This window comes from Oncorhynchus masou, chromosome 5 (genome assembly GCF_036934945.1).
Source record: "Oncorhynchus masou masou isolate Uvic2021 chromosome 5, UVic_Omas_1.1, whole genome shotgun sequence".
NCBI lineage: Eukaryota > Metazoa > Chordata > Actinopteri > Salmoniformes > Salmonidae > Oncorhynchus > Oncorhynchus masou.
In genome coordinates this window covers 6,353,302-6,370,079 of record NC_088216.1, presented here as the reverse complement: position 1 = coordinate 6,370,079, position 16,778 = coordinate 6,353,302, and the positions used below count along the sequence as shown (strand labels likewise).

General features: G+C 52.9%; 2 protein-coding genes across 2 annotated transcripts in view; one reads left to right on the top strand and one right to left on the bottom strand.

The window, feature by feature from the left end:
• LOC135531669 (coiled-coil and C2 domain-containing protein 1A-like) overlaps positions 1-16,778 on the bottom strand; it is a 301,157-nt gene that overhangs the window by 191,727 nt on the left and 92,652 nt on the right.
• The window catches only part of LOC135531610 (coiled-coil and C2 domain-containing protein 1A-like), a 50,407-nt gene continuing 33,889 nt past the window's right edge, over positions 261-16,778 (top strand). Inside the window, 15 exon segments of the mRNA XM_064959574.1 lie at positions 261-308; positions 310-337; positions 450-561; positions 711-820; positions 1,011-1,238; positions 1,523-1,841; positions 1,975-2,084; positions 7,571-7,643; positions 8,743-8,835; positions 9,018-9,145; positions 9,667-9,739; positions 12,076-12,203; positions 13,373-13,472; positions 15,240-15,412; positions 16,401-16,514. Coding sequence (XP_064815646.1) covers positions 283-308; positions 310-337; positions 450-561; positions 711-820; positions 1,011-1,238; positions 1,523-1,841; positions 1,975-2,084; positions 7,571-7,643; positions 8,743-8,835; positions 9,018-9,145; positions 9,667-9,739; positions 12,076-12,203; positions 13,373-13,472; positions 15,240-15,412; positions 16,401-16,514 — 1,815 coding nt within the window. The 5' untranslated portion in view covers positions 261-282.

Below are 16,778 nucleotides of genomic sequence, written 5' to 3'. Positions count from 1 at the left end.
TTGTTGCTAAGCGTTGTCAGAGACTGACACAAAACGTGAGCAAGTCAACGAACGTGTTATTAGCAGCCACGATATCAATGACATTTATCCAACTAGCTAAATGCAGTGTAAATTCAACAAAGTCCTGTAGCTAGCTGTCCATTTGTGTCTGTCAACACGTGTACGATAAAAGCTGAATGTAGCTAACTACTGGAACTATTTGCCACATGTTATAATATAGGTCTCTTTGGTTCTACTGTGTTGTTGTAGTTGTATCACAGGTCAGTTGACAAGGTTCTCTCCATGAGTCACATTCGGAACCCCCGCCCAGGGGACAGGGGCAGCGCGAGCCAAACAGGTAACGTCATTTTGATCATTGTTTTGATAACTGTAAGTCAAGTTGTCATTGATAACACCAGTCATTTGTGTTTTCAATTCTCTTTCTTTCTCCCTCTCTTTGTCTCTCTAAGATGGGGCTGCTCCTGGATCTGTCTCCGGATGGAGGAGGAAATGAAAAAGAGCTAGAGGCGGAGCTACTGGCACTGATGGGCGGGTCCCAGGGGAAGAAAGGGACAGGAAAAGGTGAGGATCAACCTATTCATCGTCATCATCATCCTCACCCAATCTTGTATGAAATGACTTCCACAGACCCTACCACTCGAACCGGGTTGATACCGTGTGTGTGTGTGTGTGTGTGTGTGTGTGTGTCTGACCTGCCTGCCTCTCCACAGCTCCAGTTCCCATGGCTGATATCGAGCGTATGGCGGCTCTGTGTATGAAGGACCTTGATGAGGATGATGATGATGGGGATGATGATCTGGAGGATGATGATGATCTCCTGGTATCCACCATGTTTACACTCCTCTTCACACTTCTCTTGTCCTTTATCTTCCTCCTATTGGTTGTTGTTTCATTCCCAATGGCAACACTTTTCATGAATTGTGTGTGTGTGTGTGTGTGTGTGTGTGTGTCTCTCTCTCTCTCCTATCTGTGTGTGTTTTATGCATTTATGTGTCTTTATCCATCCCCAGGCTGAGCTGAATGAGGTTTTGGAGGACGATGATGATGAAGAGCTTCAGAAACCTGCCACCACTCCAAGCTCTAACTCCACCCCCCGCTCCACCCCCAGTACTCCTAGTGGTGCAACCGGGCTGGAGGCCTGCCTGGCTGAACGCATTGACATGTACCAGACAGCCATCTCCAATGCTAATGCAGAGGGGGAGACCAGCAAGGCTCGCAGATACGACCGTGGATTGAAGGTGAGCCAGAGACCATGGGCTGGTTGTATGATGATGTGTCTCAGAGTAGGAGTGCTGATCTATGACCAGTTTTTCCCTTAAGATTATAATGAACAAGATTACTGGACAGGATGGACCTGATCCTAGATCAGCAATCCTATGAGACGCTTGATATATCTCCCCCTCCAGGAACATGAATTACCCCACAATCATCTAGCCATATGTAAACCTGTGATTCGACATGTGAAGGTCTACTTTTCCAGCCAGCTGAATTGTATGTTTGCTTGCTTGTTGTCTCCCCCTAGACGTTGCAGTCCATGATGACGTCAGCCAAGAAAGGAAAACCGATCAACGAAGAGGAAATCCCGCCTCCTGTCTCCACAGGTGGAAAGCCTGCCCCAGCCCCCGTGCAGCAGCCTAAACCAATCAAAGAGCGGGGGCTGCCAACCCCAGTGCTGACACCCTCCCCGTTCACCAATCAGAAGCCACTGAGGGAGGCTCCGCCTGTTGTCCCTCCTCCTAAGCCCCGCCTCCTGGTCCCCCCTCAGAAACACACTGCCGTTACCCCTGATACACCTGCTATCTCCCCCCTCACCCCCATTCAACCAGACGCACGGCACTCAGGTAGATCACACATACACCTTTTTGAAGACAGACACCAGCCTGTAAATGTCAATGCAGTCCCCTAAGCACTGGAACATTCTGGTTGTTATATCATTCTCTCTCTCTCTCCCTCCTCCCTTCTCTCTCTCTGTAGAGTTGAAGCAGTGTGTTCTAAACAGACAGAGGGAGTATAAGCTGGCAGCCCTCCACGCCAAGCAGGGAGGAGAGTCAGAACTGGCCAGACAACACTACCACATCGCCAAGGTACCCCACACACTAGGGGTTAAAGGACCTCCACTAGGGGTTAAAGGACCTCCCCTAGGGGTTAAAGGACCTCCACTAGGGGTTAAAGGACCTCCACTAGGGGTTAAAGGATCTCCACTAGGGGTTAAAGGACCTCCACTAGGGGTTAAAGGACCTCCATGGACCTCCACTAGGGGTTAAAGGACCTCCCCTAGGGGTTAAAGGACCTCCACTAGGGGTTAAAGGATCTCCACTAGGGGTTAAAGGACCTCCACTAGGGGTTAAAGGACCTCCATGGACCTCCACTAGGGGTTAAAGGACCTCCATGGATCTCCACTAGGGGTTAAAGGACCTCCACTAGGGGTTAAAGGACCTCCCCTAGGGGTTAAAGGACCTCCACTAGGGGTTAAAGGACCTCCACTAGGGGTTAATGGACCTCCACTAGGGGTTAAAGGACCTCCACTAGGGGTTAATGGACCTCCACTAGGGGTTAATGGACCTCCACTAGGGGTTAAAGGACCTCCACTAGGGGTTAATGGACCTCCACTAGGGGTTAAAGGACCTCCACTAGGGGTTAATGGACCTCCACTAGGGGTTAAAGGACCTCCACTAGGGGTTAATGGACCTCCACTAGGGGTTAAAGGACCTCCACTAGGGGTTAAAGGACCTCCACTAGGGGTTAAAGGACCTCCACTAGGGGTTAAAGGACCTCCATTGACCTCGACCAAGTCTTCAAATTGGGATCCTTAATGTTAAGAAAAATCCCTAAATGTTTTTTAAACTCTAAGTGCAGTTATCACAAAATCTATATTATTTATATCATAACAAGACGATAGGCTATAAAGGCGTGGGGAAACTAGTGTCATTCTAAAGGTTGACTCAGCGATATGAAGTAGATGCAGAGAGTCAACAGCATAGTGGGTCAATTTCCGCAACAACTAAGGGTGTTGAAGCGCGAGGTTAAGCTTCTCCGCTATTTTGGTGCCCTGTCTACCACGCTGTGAAGTGAACCAGTGCACATGCGCAGATACTGCGTGAGAGCCAAGTGTTGCATCTTGCTCATGTCAATATCCTAGTCTAGAGTCCTGCATTACTGAAGCTGTGAGACATTGCAAGCTAATAAGTTGTGAATACAGCTTTTGATTGCTGATAGATGGACCCAGTGCACTGTTCTGACTGTCTGGTGGCTGACCTGCCTATACTGATACATAGACCCAGTGCACGGTTCTGTCTGTCTGGTGGCAGACCTGCCTATACTGATAGATGGACCCAGTGCACGGTTCTGTCTGTCTGGTGGCTGACCTGCCTATACTGATAGATAGACCCAGTGCACGGTTCTGTCTGTCTGGTGACTGACCTGCCTATACTGATAGATAGACCCAGTGCACGGTTCTGTCTGTCTGTCTGGTGGCTGACCTGCCTATACTGATAGATAGACCCAGTGCACGGTTCTGTCTGTCTGGTGGCTGACCTGCCTATACTGATAGATAGACCCAGTGCACGGTTCTGTCTGTCTGGTGGCTGACCTGCCTATACTGATAGATAGACCCAGTGCACGGTTCTGTCTGTCTGGTGGCAGACCTGCCTATACTGATAGATAGACCCAGTGCACGGTTCTGTCTGTCTGGTGGCAGACCTGCCTATACTGATAGATAGACCCAGTGCACGGTTCTGACTGTCTGGTGTCTGACCTGCCTATACTGATAGATAGACCCAGTGCACGGTTCTGACTGTCTGGTGGCTGACCTGCCTATACTGATAGATAGACCCAGTGCACGGTTCTGTCTGTCTGTCTGGTGGCTGACCTGCCTATACTGATAGATAGACCCAGTGCACGGTTCTGACTGTCTGGTGGCTGACCTGCCTATACTGATAGATAGACCCAGTGCACGGTTCTGTCTGTCTGTCTGGTGGCAGACCTGCCTATACTGATAGATAGACCCAGTGCACGGTTCTGTCTGTCTGGTGGCTGACCTGCCTATACTGATAGATGGACCCAGTGCACGGTTCTGTCTGTCTGTCTGGTGGCTGACCTGCCTATACTGATAGATAGACCCAGTGCACGGTTCTGTCTGTCTGTCTGGTGGCAGACCTGCCTGTACTGATAGATAGACCCAGTGCACGGTTCTGTCTGTCTGTCTGGTGGCAGACCTGCCTATACTGATAGATAGACCCAGTGCACGGTTCTGTCTGTCTGTCTGGTGGCAGACCTGCCTATACTGATAGATAGACCCAGTGCACGGTTCTGTCTGTCTGGTGGCTGACCTGCCTATACTGATAGATAGACCCAGTGCACGGTTCTGTCTGTCTGGTGGCTGACCTGCCTATACTGATAGATAGACCCAGTGCACGGTTCTGTCTGTCTGGTGGCAGACCTGCCTATACTGATGGATAGACCCAGTGCACGGTTCTGTCTGTCTGTCTGGTGGCAGACCTGCCTATACTGATAGATAGACCCAGTGCACGGTTCTGTCTGTCTGTCTGGTGTCTGACCTGCCTATACTGATAGATAGACCCAGTGCACGGTTCTGACTTTCTGGTGGCTGACCTGCCTATACTGATACATAGACCCAGTGCACGGTTCTGTCTGTCTGGTGGCAGACCTGCCTATACTGATGGATAGACCCAGTGCACGGTTCTGTCTGTCTGTCTGGTGGCAGACCTGCCTATACTGATAGATAGACCCAGTGCACGGTTCTGTCTGTCTGTCTGGTGTCTGACCTGCCTATACTGATAGATAGACCCAGTGCACGGTTCTGACTGTCTGGTGGCTGACCTGCCTATACTGATAGATAGACCCAGTGCACGGTTCTGACTTTCTGGTGGCTGACCTGCCTATACTGATACATAGACCCAGTGCACGGTTCTGTCTGTCTGGTGGCTGACCTGCCTATACTGATAGATAGACCCAGTGCACGGTTCTGACTGTCTGTCTGGTGGCTGACCTGCCTATACTGATAGATAGACCCAGTGCACGGTTCTGACTGTCTGGTGGCTGACCTGCCTATACTGATAGATAGACCCAGTGCACGGTTCTGTCTGTCTGTCTGGTGGCTGACCTGTCTATACTGATAGATAGACCCAGTGCACGGTTCTGACTGTCTGGTGACTGACCTGCCTATACTGGTAGATAGACCCAGTGCACGGTTCTGACTGTCTGGTGGCTGACCTGCCTATACTGGTAGATAGACCCAGTGCACGGTTCTGACTGTCTGGTGGCTGTATCACATGATGTGGTTAGCTGATATGTTCAACACCTATCCCAGTGGAGGCTGGTGAGGGGAGGACGGCTCATAATAATGGCCTGAACGGAGCAAATGGAACAGGACGAAACACCTAGAAACCATGTGTCTGATGTATTTGATTTGATACCATTCCACCTATTCTGCTCCAGTCATTACCACGAGCCCCATCCTCCCCAATTAAGGTGCCACCAACCTCCTGTGACCTATCCAGCCATTGTAAGATCTGGCATGTTGGCAATGTACAGACGACACCTCTCCACCTCCTCTCCTCTCCCACCATTCCCTCCTTCCACCACCTACAGGAACACACCCACCTGACGACACCTCTCCACCTCCTCTCCCTCTCCACCACCTCTTCACCTCCTCTCCACCACCTCTCCCTCTCCTCTCACTCTCCTCCACCTCTCCACCTCCTCTCTCCCTCTCCACCACCTCCCCACCTCCTCTCCCTCTCCACCACCTCTTCACCTCCTCTCCCTCTCCACCTCCTCTCCCTCTCCACCACCACCTCCTCTCCCTCTCCACCACCACCTCCTCTCCCTCTCCTCTCCCTCTCCACCACCTCTTCACCTCCTCTCCCTCTCCACCTCCTCTCCCTCTCCACCACCACCTCCTCTCCCTCTCCTCTCCCTCTCCACCACCTCTTCACCTCCTCTCCCTCTCCACCTCCTCTCCCTCTCCACCACCTCTTCACCTCCTCTCCCTCTCCACCACCTCTCCACCTCCTCTCCTCTCCCTCTCCACCACCTCTTCACCTCCTCTCCCTCTCCACCACCTCTTCACCTCCTCTCCCTCTCCACCACCTCTCCACCTCCTCTCCCTCTCCACCACCTCTCCACCACCTCTTCACCACCTCTCTACCTCCTCTCCCTCTCCACCTCCTCTCCCTCTCCACCTCCTCTCCCTCTCTACCTCCTCTCCCTCTCTACCTCCTCTCCCTCTCTACCTCCTCTCCCTCTCCACCTCCTCTCCCTCTCCACCACCTCTCCACCTCCTCTCTCTCTCCACCACCTCTCCACCTCCTCTCTCTCTCCACCACCTCTCCACCTCCTCTCCCTCTCCACCACCTCTTCACCTCCTCTCCCTCTCCACCTCCTCTTCACCTCCTCTCGCTCTTCACCTCCTCTCTCTCTCTCCACCTCCTCTCCCTCTCCACCACCTCTTCACACCTCCTCTCCCTCTCTCCTCTCCCCTCCTCCCCTCCGCTCTCCCTCCTCCACCCCTCTCCACCTCCTCTCCCTCTCCACCTCCTCCCTCTCCCTCTCCACCACCTCCTCTCCACCTCCTCCCCACCTCTCCACCACCTCTCCCTCTCCTCTCTCTCTCCACCACCTCTCCACCTCCTCCACCACCTCTCCACCTCCTCCCTCCACCACCTCACCTCCTCTCCACCACCTCCTCTCCACCTCCTCTCCCACCACCTCTCCCACCTCCTCTCTCTCCACCACCTCCACCACCTCTCCACCTCCTCTCCCTCTCCCTCTCCCCTCTCCCTCTCTCCACCACCTCTCACCTCCTCTCTCTCCCCTCCTCTCCCTCCACCTCCACCACCTCTCCACCTCCTCTCCCTCTCCACCTCCTCTCCCTCTCCACCACCTCTCCACCTCCTCTCTCTCTCCACCACCTCTCCACCTCCTCTCTCTCCACCACCTCTCCACCTCCTCTCCCTCTCCCTCTCCACCTCCTCTCCCTCTCCACCTCCTCTCCCTCTCCACCACCTCTTCACCTCCTCTCCCTCTCCACCTCCTCTTCACCTCCTCTCGCTCTTCACCTCCTCTCTCTCTCTCCACCTCCTCTCCCTCTCCACCACCTCTCCACCTCCTCTTCACCTCCTCTCTCTCCACCTCCTCTCCCTCTCCACCACCTCTTCACCTCCTCTCCCTCTCCACCTCCTCTTCACCTCCTCTCTCTCCACCTCCTCTCCCTCTCCACCTTCTCTCCCTCTCCACCACCTCTTCACCTCCTCTCTCTCTCCACCTCCTCTCCACCTCCTCTCCCTCTCCACCTCCTCTCCCTCTCCACCTCCTCTTCACCTCCTCTCTCTCCACCTCCTCTCGCTCTCCACCTCCTCTCCCTCTCCACCTCCTCTCCCTCTCCACCACCTCTTCACCTCCTCTCTCTCTCCACCTCCTCTCCCTCTCCTCTCCCTCTCCACCTCCTCTCCCTCTCATCCTCCTCTCCACCACCTCTTCACCTCCTCTCCCTCTCCACTTCCTCTCCCTCTCCACCTCTTCTCCCTCTCCACCACCTCTCCTTGTACAGAAACTAGACCCAGTAGTAGAGGCGTTGGACAGAGGGGAACCAGTGGACCTCAGCTCTCTACCTCCCCCTCCAGGTGCGCTTGGTTTATCAATGACACCCTATTCCCTATATAGTGCACTACTAGGGCCTATAGGCTGCCATTTGAAACTCATCCCTAAAGACCTGCTAGAGACTAGAAGACCAGGGTCTGTATTCATAGTGTCTCAGTCTCATCCCTAAAGACCTGCTAGAGACTAGAAGACCAGGGTCTGTATTCATAGTGTCTGTCTCATCCCTAAAGACCTGCTAGAGACTAGAAGACCAGGGTCTGTATTCATAGTGTCTGTCTCATCCCTAAAGACCTGCTAGAGACTAGAAGACCAGGGTCTGTATTCATAGTGTCTCAGTCTCATCCCTAAAGACCTGCTAGAGACTAGAAGACCAGGGTCTGTATTCATAGTGTCTCACTCTCATCCCTAAAGACCTGCTAGAGACTAGAAGACCAGGGTCTGTATTCATAGTGTCTGTCTCATCCCTAAAGACCTGCTAAAGACTAGAAGACCAGGGTCTGTATTCATAGTGTCTCAGTCTCATCCCTAAAGACCTGCTAGAGACTAGAAGACCAGGGTCTGTATTCATAGTGTCTGTCTCATCCCTAAAGACCTGCTAGAGACTAGAAGACCAGGGTCTGTATTCATAGTGTCTCAGTCTCATCCCTAAAGACCTGCTAGAGACTAGAAGACCAGGGTCTGTATTCATAGTGTCTCACTCTCATCCCTAAAGACCTGCTAGAGACTAGAAGACCAGGGTCTGTATTCATAGTGTCTGTCTCATCCCTAAAGACCTGCTAGAGACTAGAAGACCAGGGTCTGTATTCATAGTGTCTGTCTCATCCCTAAAGACCTGCTAGAGACTAGAAGACCAGGGTCTGTATTCATAGTGTCTGTCTCATCCCTAAAGACCTGCTAGAGACTAGAAGACCAGGGTCTGTATTCATAGTGTCTCAGTCTCTGAGAGAGTGTTGATCTGGGATCAGTTTCCCCTTTTAGATCACAATGAAAAAGAGGACATGGGGAACCTGATCCTAGACCAGGACTCCCTATCTGAGACACTTCGTACATTCTGCCCTGACCCCTAAACATCTGATCTCAACTCCTCTTTCTTCTCATCTCTTTCTCTCTCTCTCTCCTCAGGAGATGCAGTGGTAGAGCGTTCAGCTCCTCCCCAGTCTTCCTCCAGGCCCTCCCCTGCAGCTCCCCCTGCAGCTCCCCCGGTGGTCGACTCCGGTAACACACATAATATTAATGATAATAATGACGGATTGGATATATAAAGGGTCTTTCTAAAGGGGGAAATCACCTCCATCACCAATGTGTTGCTCCCATCTGGTTGATGCACGGCAGCCATTTTGTGCCAGGTAGCTTAGTGGAGACGTGTGTGTGTGTGCGTGTGTGTGTGTGTGAGACAGCCCTCCCAGCCCCAGGCAGTGTAGGGGAAGCGTTACAACAGAGGATGGACAGATACAAAGCTGCAGCAGAGGGGGCCAAGAGCAAAGGAGACGACCGCAAGGCACGCATGCACCAGCGCATCGTCAAGGTACACGCGCACACACATATCAAAGAAATGACTGGTGGTTCACGTACACACACACACACACACATACAAAGAATGAAAAAGAACTCCAAAAGTTCCATGCTTTTGACAGCAGAAACGTCTCACACCCACACTGTAATGTATACCTGCTTGGATATATCGTACTAATGTTTTTTCTGTGTGTGTGTGTGTGTGTGTGTGTGTGTGTGTGTGTGTGTGTTTTGTGTGTTTGTGTTTGTGTGTGTGTTTGTGTGTGTGTGTGTGTGTGTGTGTGTGTGTGTGTGTGTGTGTGTGTGTGTGTGTGTGTGAGAGCGCATGAGTGTGTGTGTGTGTGTGTGTGTGTGTGTGTGTGTGTGTGTGTGTGTGTGTGTGTGTGTGTGTGTGTGTGTGTGTGTGTGTGTGTGTGTGTGTGTGTGTGTGTGTGTGTGTGTGTGTGTGTGTGTGTGTGTGTGTGTGTGTGTGTGTGTGTGTGTGTGTGTGTGTGTGTGTGTGTGTGTGTGTGTGTGTGTGTGTGTGTGTAACAGCAATACCAGGATGCCATCAGGTCTCATAAGGCTGGACGACCAGTCAACCTGGCTGATCTTCCTGTACCACCAGGTAACCTGCATTTAGCTGCAGCTTTTATCATCTACAGTGGGGAGAACAAGTATTTGATACACTGCCGATTTTGCAGGTTTTCCTACTTACAAAGCATGTAGAGGTCTGTAATTTTCATCGTAGGTACACGTCAACTGTGAGAGACGGAATCTAAAACAAAAAATCACATTTGTTTGATTTTTAAGTAATTAATTTGCATTTTATTACATGACATAAGTATTTGATCACCTACCAACCAGTAAGAATTCCGGCTCTCACAGACCTGTTAGTTTTTCTTTAAGAAGCCCCCCTGTTCTCCACTCATTACCTGTATTAACTGCACCTGTTTGAACTCATTACTTGTATAACAGACACCCGTCCACACACTCAATCAAACAGACTCCAACCTCTCCACAATGGTCAAGACCAGAGAGGGTGTAAGGACATCAGGGATACAATTGTAGACCTGCACAACACTGTGATGGGCTACAGGACAATAGGCAAGCAGCTTGGTGAGAAGGCAACAACTGTTGGCGCAATTATTAGAAAATGGAAGAAGTTCAAGTTGACGGTCAATCACCCTCGGTCTGGGGCTCAATGCAAGATCTCACCTCGTGGGGCATCAATGATCATGAGGAAGGTGGGGGATCAGCCCAGAACTACACGGCAGGACCTGGTCAATGACCTGAAGAGAGCTGGAACCACAGTCTCAAAGAAAACCATTAGTAACACACTACGCCGTCATGGATTAAAATCTTGCAGCGCATGCAAGGTCCCCCTGCTAGAGCCAGCGCATATCCAGGCCCGTCTGAAGTTTGCCAATGACCATCTGGATGATCCAGAGGAGGAATGGGAAAAGGTCATGTGGTCTGATGAGACAAAAATAGAGCTTTTTGGTCTAAACTCCACTCGCTGTGTTTGGAGGCAGAAGAAGGATGAGTACAACCCCAAGAACACCATCCCAACCATGAAGCATGGAGGTGGAAACATCATTCTTTGAGGATGCTTTTCTGCAAAGGGGACAGGACGACTGCACCGTATTGAGGGGGGGATGGATGGCGCCATGTGTCGCGAGATCTTGACCACCTCCTTCCCTCAGTAAGAGCATTGAAGATGGGTCGTGGCTGGGTCTTCCAGCATGACAACGACCCAAAACACACAGCCAGGGCTACTCAGGAGTGGCTCTGTAAGAAACACCTCAAGGTCCTGGAGTGGCCTAGCCAGTCTCCAGACCTGAACCCAATAGAAAATCTTTGGAGGGAGCTGAAAGTCAGGATTGCCCAGCGACAACGCCGAAACCTGAAGGATCTGGAGAAGGTCTGTATGGAGGAGTGGGCCAAAATCCCTGCTGCAGTGTGTGCAAACCTGGTCAAGAACTACAGGAAACGTATGATCTCTGTAATTGCAAACAAAGGTTTCTGTACCAAATATTAAGTTCTGCTTTTCTGATGTATCAAATACTTATGTCATGCAATAAAATGCAAATGAATTACTTAAAAATCATACAATGTGATTTTCCGGATTTTTGTTTTAGATTCCGTCTCTCACAGTTGAAGTGTACCTATGATAAAAACGACAGACCTCTACATGCTTTGTAAGTAGGAAAACCTGCAAAATCGTCAACCCAGGCGTTGCAGGTGCCTTACTCTACCCACTGGGCCACACATGACCTCTGTAATAGGTGTTTGAGCGTAGTGTGTGTTCAGTCTGTACCGTGTTTGTTCATATGATGGATTCATTGGATGAGAGTTTTTCATTTATGTACTTAGTTACTCTCAGGCTGGCCCTTGCTAGCATCATGTTTGTAGCGTGTACGCCGTAGCGTGTTTGTGGCGTGTTTTTACCGTGCACGCCGTAGCGTGTTTGTAGCGTGTACGCCGTAGCGTGTTTGTGGCGTGTTTGTAGCGTGTACGCTGTAGCGTGTTTGTAGCGTGTACGCCGTAGTGTGTTTGTAGCGTGTACGCCGTAGCGTGTTTGTAGCGTGTACGCCGTAGCGTGTTTGTAGCGTGTACGCCGTAGCGTGTTTGTAGCGTGTACGCCGTAGCGTGTTTGTAGCGTGTACGCCGTAGCGTGTTTGTAGCGTGTACGCCGTAGCGCGTTTGTAGCGTGTACGCCGTAGCGCGTTTTTGGCATGTAAGCCGTAGCGTGTTTTTGGCGTGTACGCCGTAGCGTGTTTGTAGCGTGTACGCCGTAGCGTGTACGCCATAGCGTGTTTGTAGCGTGTACGCCGTAGCGTGTTTGTAGCGTGTACGCCGTAGCGTGTTTGTAGCGTGTACGCCATAGCGTGTTTGTAGCGTGTACGCCGTAGCGTGGTTTTGTTCTCTGTGTTTACTATGTACTGTGTTGTTGTGGCCCAGGCTGTCCTCCGCTGCAGGGCTCAGAGAGCAGCCAGCAGAACTTCATGGGCGTCCTGGACACGGCCATGAAACTAGCCAATCAGGACGTAGACGCGGAGGACGAGGACGGAACAGGGGAATTGGCCAAGGTAACCACCATGACCTATTATACTGATACGCATGATGTCATGAGATTTCTTGACGCTCAAGATTGTTCTGGAAAGTGGGAAAATATGGATGCTATGTCCGAGACGCACAGAATAGGTAGTATGTTCATGCTTACAATATTTAACTTCCGTTCACTTAACTCTCTCTCTCTCTTGTCTCTCTCTCTCGTCTCTCTCTCTCGTCTCTGTCTCTCTCTGTCTCTCTGTCTCTCTCGTCTCTCTCTCTCGTCTCTCTCGTCTCTCGTGTCTCTCTCGTCTCTCTCTCTCGTCTCTCTCTCTCGTCTCTCTTTCTGTCTTGTCTCTCTTTCTGTCTTGTCTCTCTCTTTCTGTCTTGTCTCTCTCTCTCTCGTCTCTCTCTTTCTGTCTTGTCTCTCTCTCTCTCGTCTCTTTGTCTCTCTCTCTGTCTCTCTCGTCTCTCTCTGTCTCTCTCATCTCTCTCTCTCGTCTCTCTCTCTCTCGTCTCTCTCTTTCTCTCTCTTTCTCTCTGTCTCTCTCGTGTCTCTCTCGTGTCTCTCTCGTGTCTCTCTCGTGTCTCTCTCGTGTCTCTCTCGTCTCTCTCGTCTCTCTCGTCTCTCTTGTCTCTCTCGTCTCTCTCTCTCTCGTCTCTCTCTCTCTCATCTCTCTCTCTGTCTCTCTCTCTCTCTCTCTCTCTCTCTCTCTCTCTCTCTCGTCTCTTTCTCTCGTCTCTCTCTCTCTCTCTCTCTCTCTCTCTCTCTCGTGTCTCTCTCGTGTCTCTCTCTCGTCTCTCTCGTCTCTCTCTCTCGTCTGTCTCTCTCTCGTCTCTCTCTCGTCTCTCTTTCTGTCTTGTCTCTCTCTCGTCTCTCTCGTCTCTCTCTCTCTGTCTCTCTCTCTCTGTCTCTCTGTCTCTCTCTCTCTCGTCTCTCTCGTCTCTCTCCATCTTTCTCTCTCGTCTCTCGTCTCTCTCTCTCGTCTCCTCTCTCTCTCGTCTCTCTCTCGTCTCTCTCTGTCTCTCGTCTGTCTCTCGTCTCTCTCTCTCTCGTCTCTCGTCTCTCTCTCGTCTCCTCTCTCTCATCTCTCTCTCTGTCTCTCGTCTCTCTCTCTCTCTGTCTCTCGTCTCTGTCTCTCGTCTCTCTCTCTCTCTCGTCTCCTCTCTCTCGTCTCTCTCTCCCCCCTCCCCCCTCCCCCTCCAGCCTGCAGTGGGAGCTCCAGTCCAGAAAGTCAAAGCCCCGACCCCTCCCACACCAGGATCTGGAGGCAACACAACACAGGGCTCCAGACTGGGGCTTAAAGGTGTGTGTATGTTGGTGTCAGTTTGTATGTCAGTGTGTGTGTGTGTGTGTGTGTGTGTGTGTGCACATATTCATAGATGTGCTAAATTCATCCCTTGATGTGAACAAATTCATTCTCCCATTGACACCTCTACATTAGCCACTCTGATACACACACACATTTCCCCCTCCCCCTCCCTCCCTCACACATACATCCACATCCTGACTCCCTCCCTCCATCCCTCCCTCATTTCCCTCCCTCCCTCCCTCCCTCCCTCCCTCCCTCCCTCCTCCCTCCCTCCCTCCCTCTCCCTCCCTCCCTCCCCTCCCTCCCTCCCTCCCTCCCTCCCTCAATCCCTCCCTCCCTCCCTCCCTCCCTCCCTCCCTCCCCCTCCCTCCCTCCCTCCCTCCCTCCTTTCCCTCTCCCCCTCCATCCCTCCCTCCCTCCCTCCTTTCCCTCCCCCTCCCTCCCTCCCTCCCTCCTTTCCCTCTCCCCCTCCATCCCTCCCTCCTTTCCCTCTCCCCCTCCCTCCCTCACACATACATCCACATCCTCCCTCCCTCCCTCCTTTCCCTCCCCCTCCCTCCCTCCCTCTCTCCTTTCCCTCTCCCTCTCCCCCTCCATCCCTCCCTCCTTTCCCTCTCCCCTCCCTCCCTCACACATACATCCACATCCTGACTCCCTCCCTCCTTTCCCTCCCCCTCCCTCCCTCCCTCTCTCCCTTTCCCTCTCCCCCTCCATCCCTCCCTCCTTTCCCTCTCCCCCCCTCCCTCACACATACATCCACATCCTGACTCCCTCCCTCAATCCCTCCCTCAATCCCTCCCTCCTTTCCCTCCCTCCCTCCCTCCCTCCCTCCCTCCCTCCCTCCCTCCCTCCCTCCCTCCCTCCCTCCCTCCCTCCCTCCCTCCCTCCCTCCCTCCCTCCTTTCCCTCTCCCCCTCCATCCCTCCCTCCTTTCCCTCTCCCCCTCCCTCCCTCACACATACATCCACATCCTCCCTCCCTCCCTCCTTTCCCTCCCCCTCCCTCCCTCCCTCCCTCTCTCCTTTCCCTCTCCCCCTCCATCCCTCCCTCCTTTCCCTCTCCCCTCCCTCCCTCACACATACATCCACATCCTCCCTCCCTCCCTCCTTTCCCTCCCCCTCCCTCCCTCCCTCCCTCCCTCCCTCCCTCCTTTCCCTCCCCTCCCTCCCTCCCTCCTTTCCCTCTCCCCCTCCATCCCTCCCTCCTTTCCCTCTCCCCTCCCTCCCTCACACATACATCCACATCCTCCCTCCCTCCTTCTCCTCCCTCCCTCCCTCTCTCCTTTCCCTCTCCCCCTCCATCCCTCCCTCCTTTCCCTCTCCCCTCCCTCCCTCACACATACATCCACATCCTGACTCCCTCCCTCAATCCCTCCCTCCTTTCCCTCTCCCCCTCCCTCCCTCCCTCCCTCCCTCCCTCCTTTCCCTCCCCCTCCCTCCCTCCCTCCTTTCCCTCTCCCCCTCCATCCCTCCCTCCTTTCCCTCTCCCCTCCCTCCCTCACACATACATCCACATCCTCCCTCCCTCCTTCCCCTCCCTCCCTCCCTCTCTCCTTTCCCTCTCCCCCTCCATCCCTCCCTCCTTTCCCTCTCCCCCTCCCTCCCTCACACATACATCCACATCCTGACTCCCTCCCTCCCTCCCTCCTTTCCCTCCCCCCCTCCATCCGTCTCCCTCCCTCCTTTCCCTCTCCCCCCCCCTCCCTCACACATACATCCACATCCTGACTCCTCCCCCTGTGACGTCCCTTCCTGTGGTGCAGCCCAGCAGCAGTTGGACTTCCTGTTGCTGCGGCGACAGGCGTTCGTCCGCGCGGCGCTGCGTTCTAAACAGATGAAGGACATGCAGGGAGCGGCGGTCCATCTCCGACACGCTAAAGGACTGGACCAGATGATCAGCGCCACCAAGGGAGGCCTGCCTGTAGACATCACCAAGGTGGAGGGGTTTACTTTAAACATTGTATTTCTGCAACACGAGGAGGACTGTTGTGTGTTAAGGTTAAGGAGGGCAGGGGGAGGAAAGGAGGGAGGGAGACGGATGGAGGGGGAGGGGGGAGGAAGGAGGGAGGGAGGGATGGGGGAGGGAAAGGAGGGAGGGAGGGATGGGGGGGGAGGTAAGGAGGGAGGGAGGGAGGGAGGGAGGGAGGGATTGAGGGAGGGAGGGATGGAGGGGGGGAGGGAGGGATGGGGGAGGGAAAGGAGGGAGGGAGGGATTGAGGGAGGGAGGGATGGGGGGAGGGAAAGGAGGGAGGGAGGGAGGGACGGAGGGTGGGAGGGAAAGGAGGAACATTGAGAGTGCAGGAGAAGCCAGGAACAGATGGAGAGGACAGGGGGAGACCAAGACACGTGTGTGTGTGTGTGTGTGTGTGTGTGTGTGTGTGTGTGTGTGTGTGTGTGTGTGTGTGAGAGAGAGATATAATCTCCTGCTGTTGACTTTTCACATCTCACTCTTGTGCGTGTGTCAGTGTGTCGGTAATTGTGTTTGTGTGTGTATACATATTTGTTCATCCATTGACAATGAACAATTTTACACACCACCCCCCACACACACACACACACACATTCATCTTCCTCCATCTCTCCTCTCTCTCTTCCTCATCCTCTCTTCCCGTCTCTCTCATTGATTTATCCATTCTGTCTCCTCTCCTCTCCCCCTCTCTCCTGTCTCCTCTCCTCCTGTCTCCTCTCCCCCTCTCTCCTCTCCCCCTCTCTCCTGTCTCCTCTCCTCCTGTCTCCTCTCCCCCTCTCTCCTGTCTCCTCTCCCCCTCTCTCCTGTCTCCTCTCTCCTGTCTCCTGTCTCCTCTCCCCCTCCCCTCTCGTCTCCCCTTCCACTCCTCTCTCTGACTCAGAGGGGTTAGGTTAAATATGGAAGACACATTTTTGGTTGAAAGCGTTTTGACTAGGTATCCCGTTTCCTCCCACAGGTCCCCAGTGCTCCAGTCAGTGAGGAGGACTACTCTCTGGCTCGGTCTCGTTCCTCTCCTCGCTCCTCAGAGCAATACAACAGCCTCATGGAGCTCCTCCGACAGCAGCACCAGGTTATAACACTCTTATGACAACTCTTACTGCATTAACATGGAGCTCCTCCGACAGCAGCACCAGGTTATAACACTCTTATAACAACTCTTACTGCATTAACATGGAGCTCCTCCGACAGCAGCACCAGGTTATAACACTCTTATGACAACTCTTACTGCATTAACATGGAGCTCCTCCGACAGCAGCACCAGGTTATAACACTCTTATAACAACTCTTACTGCATTAACATGGAGCTCCTCCGACAGCAGCACCAGGTTATAAC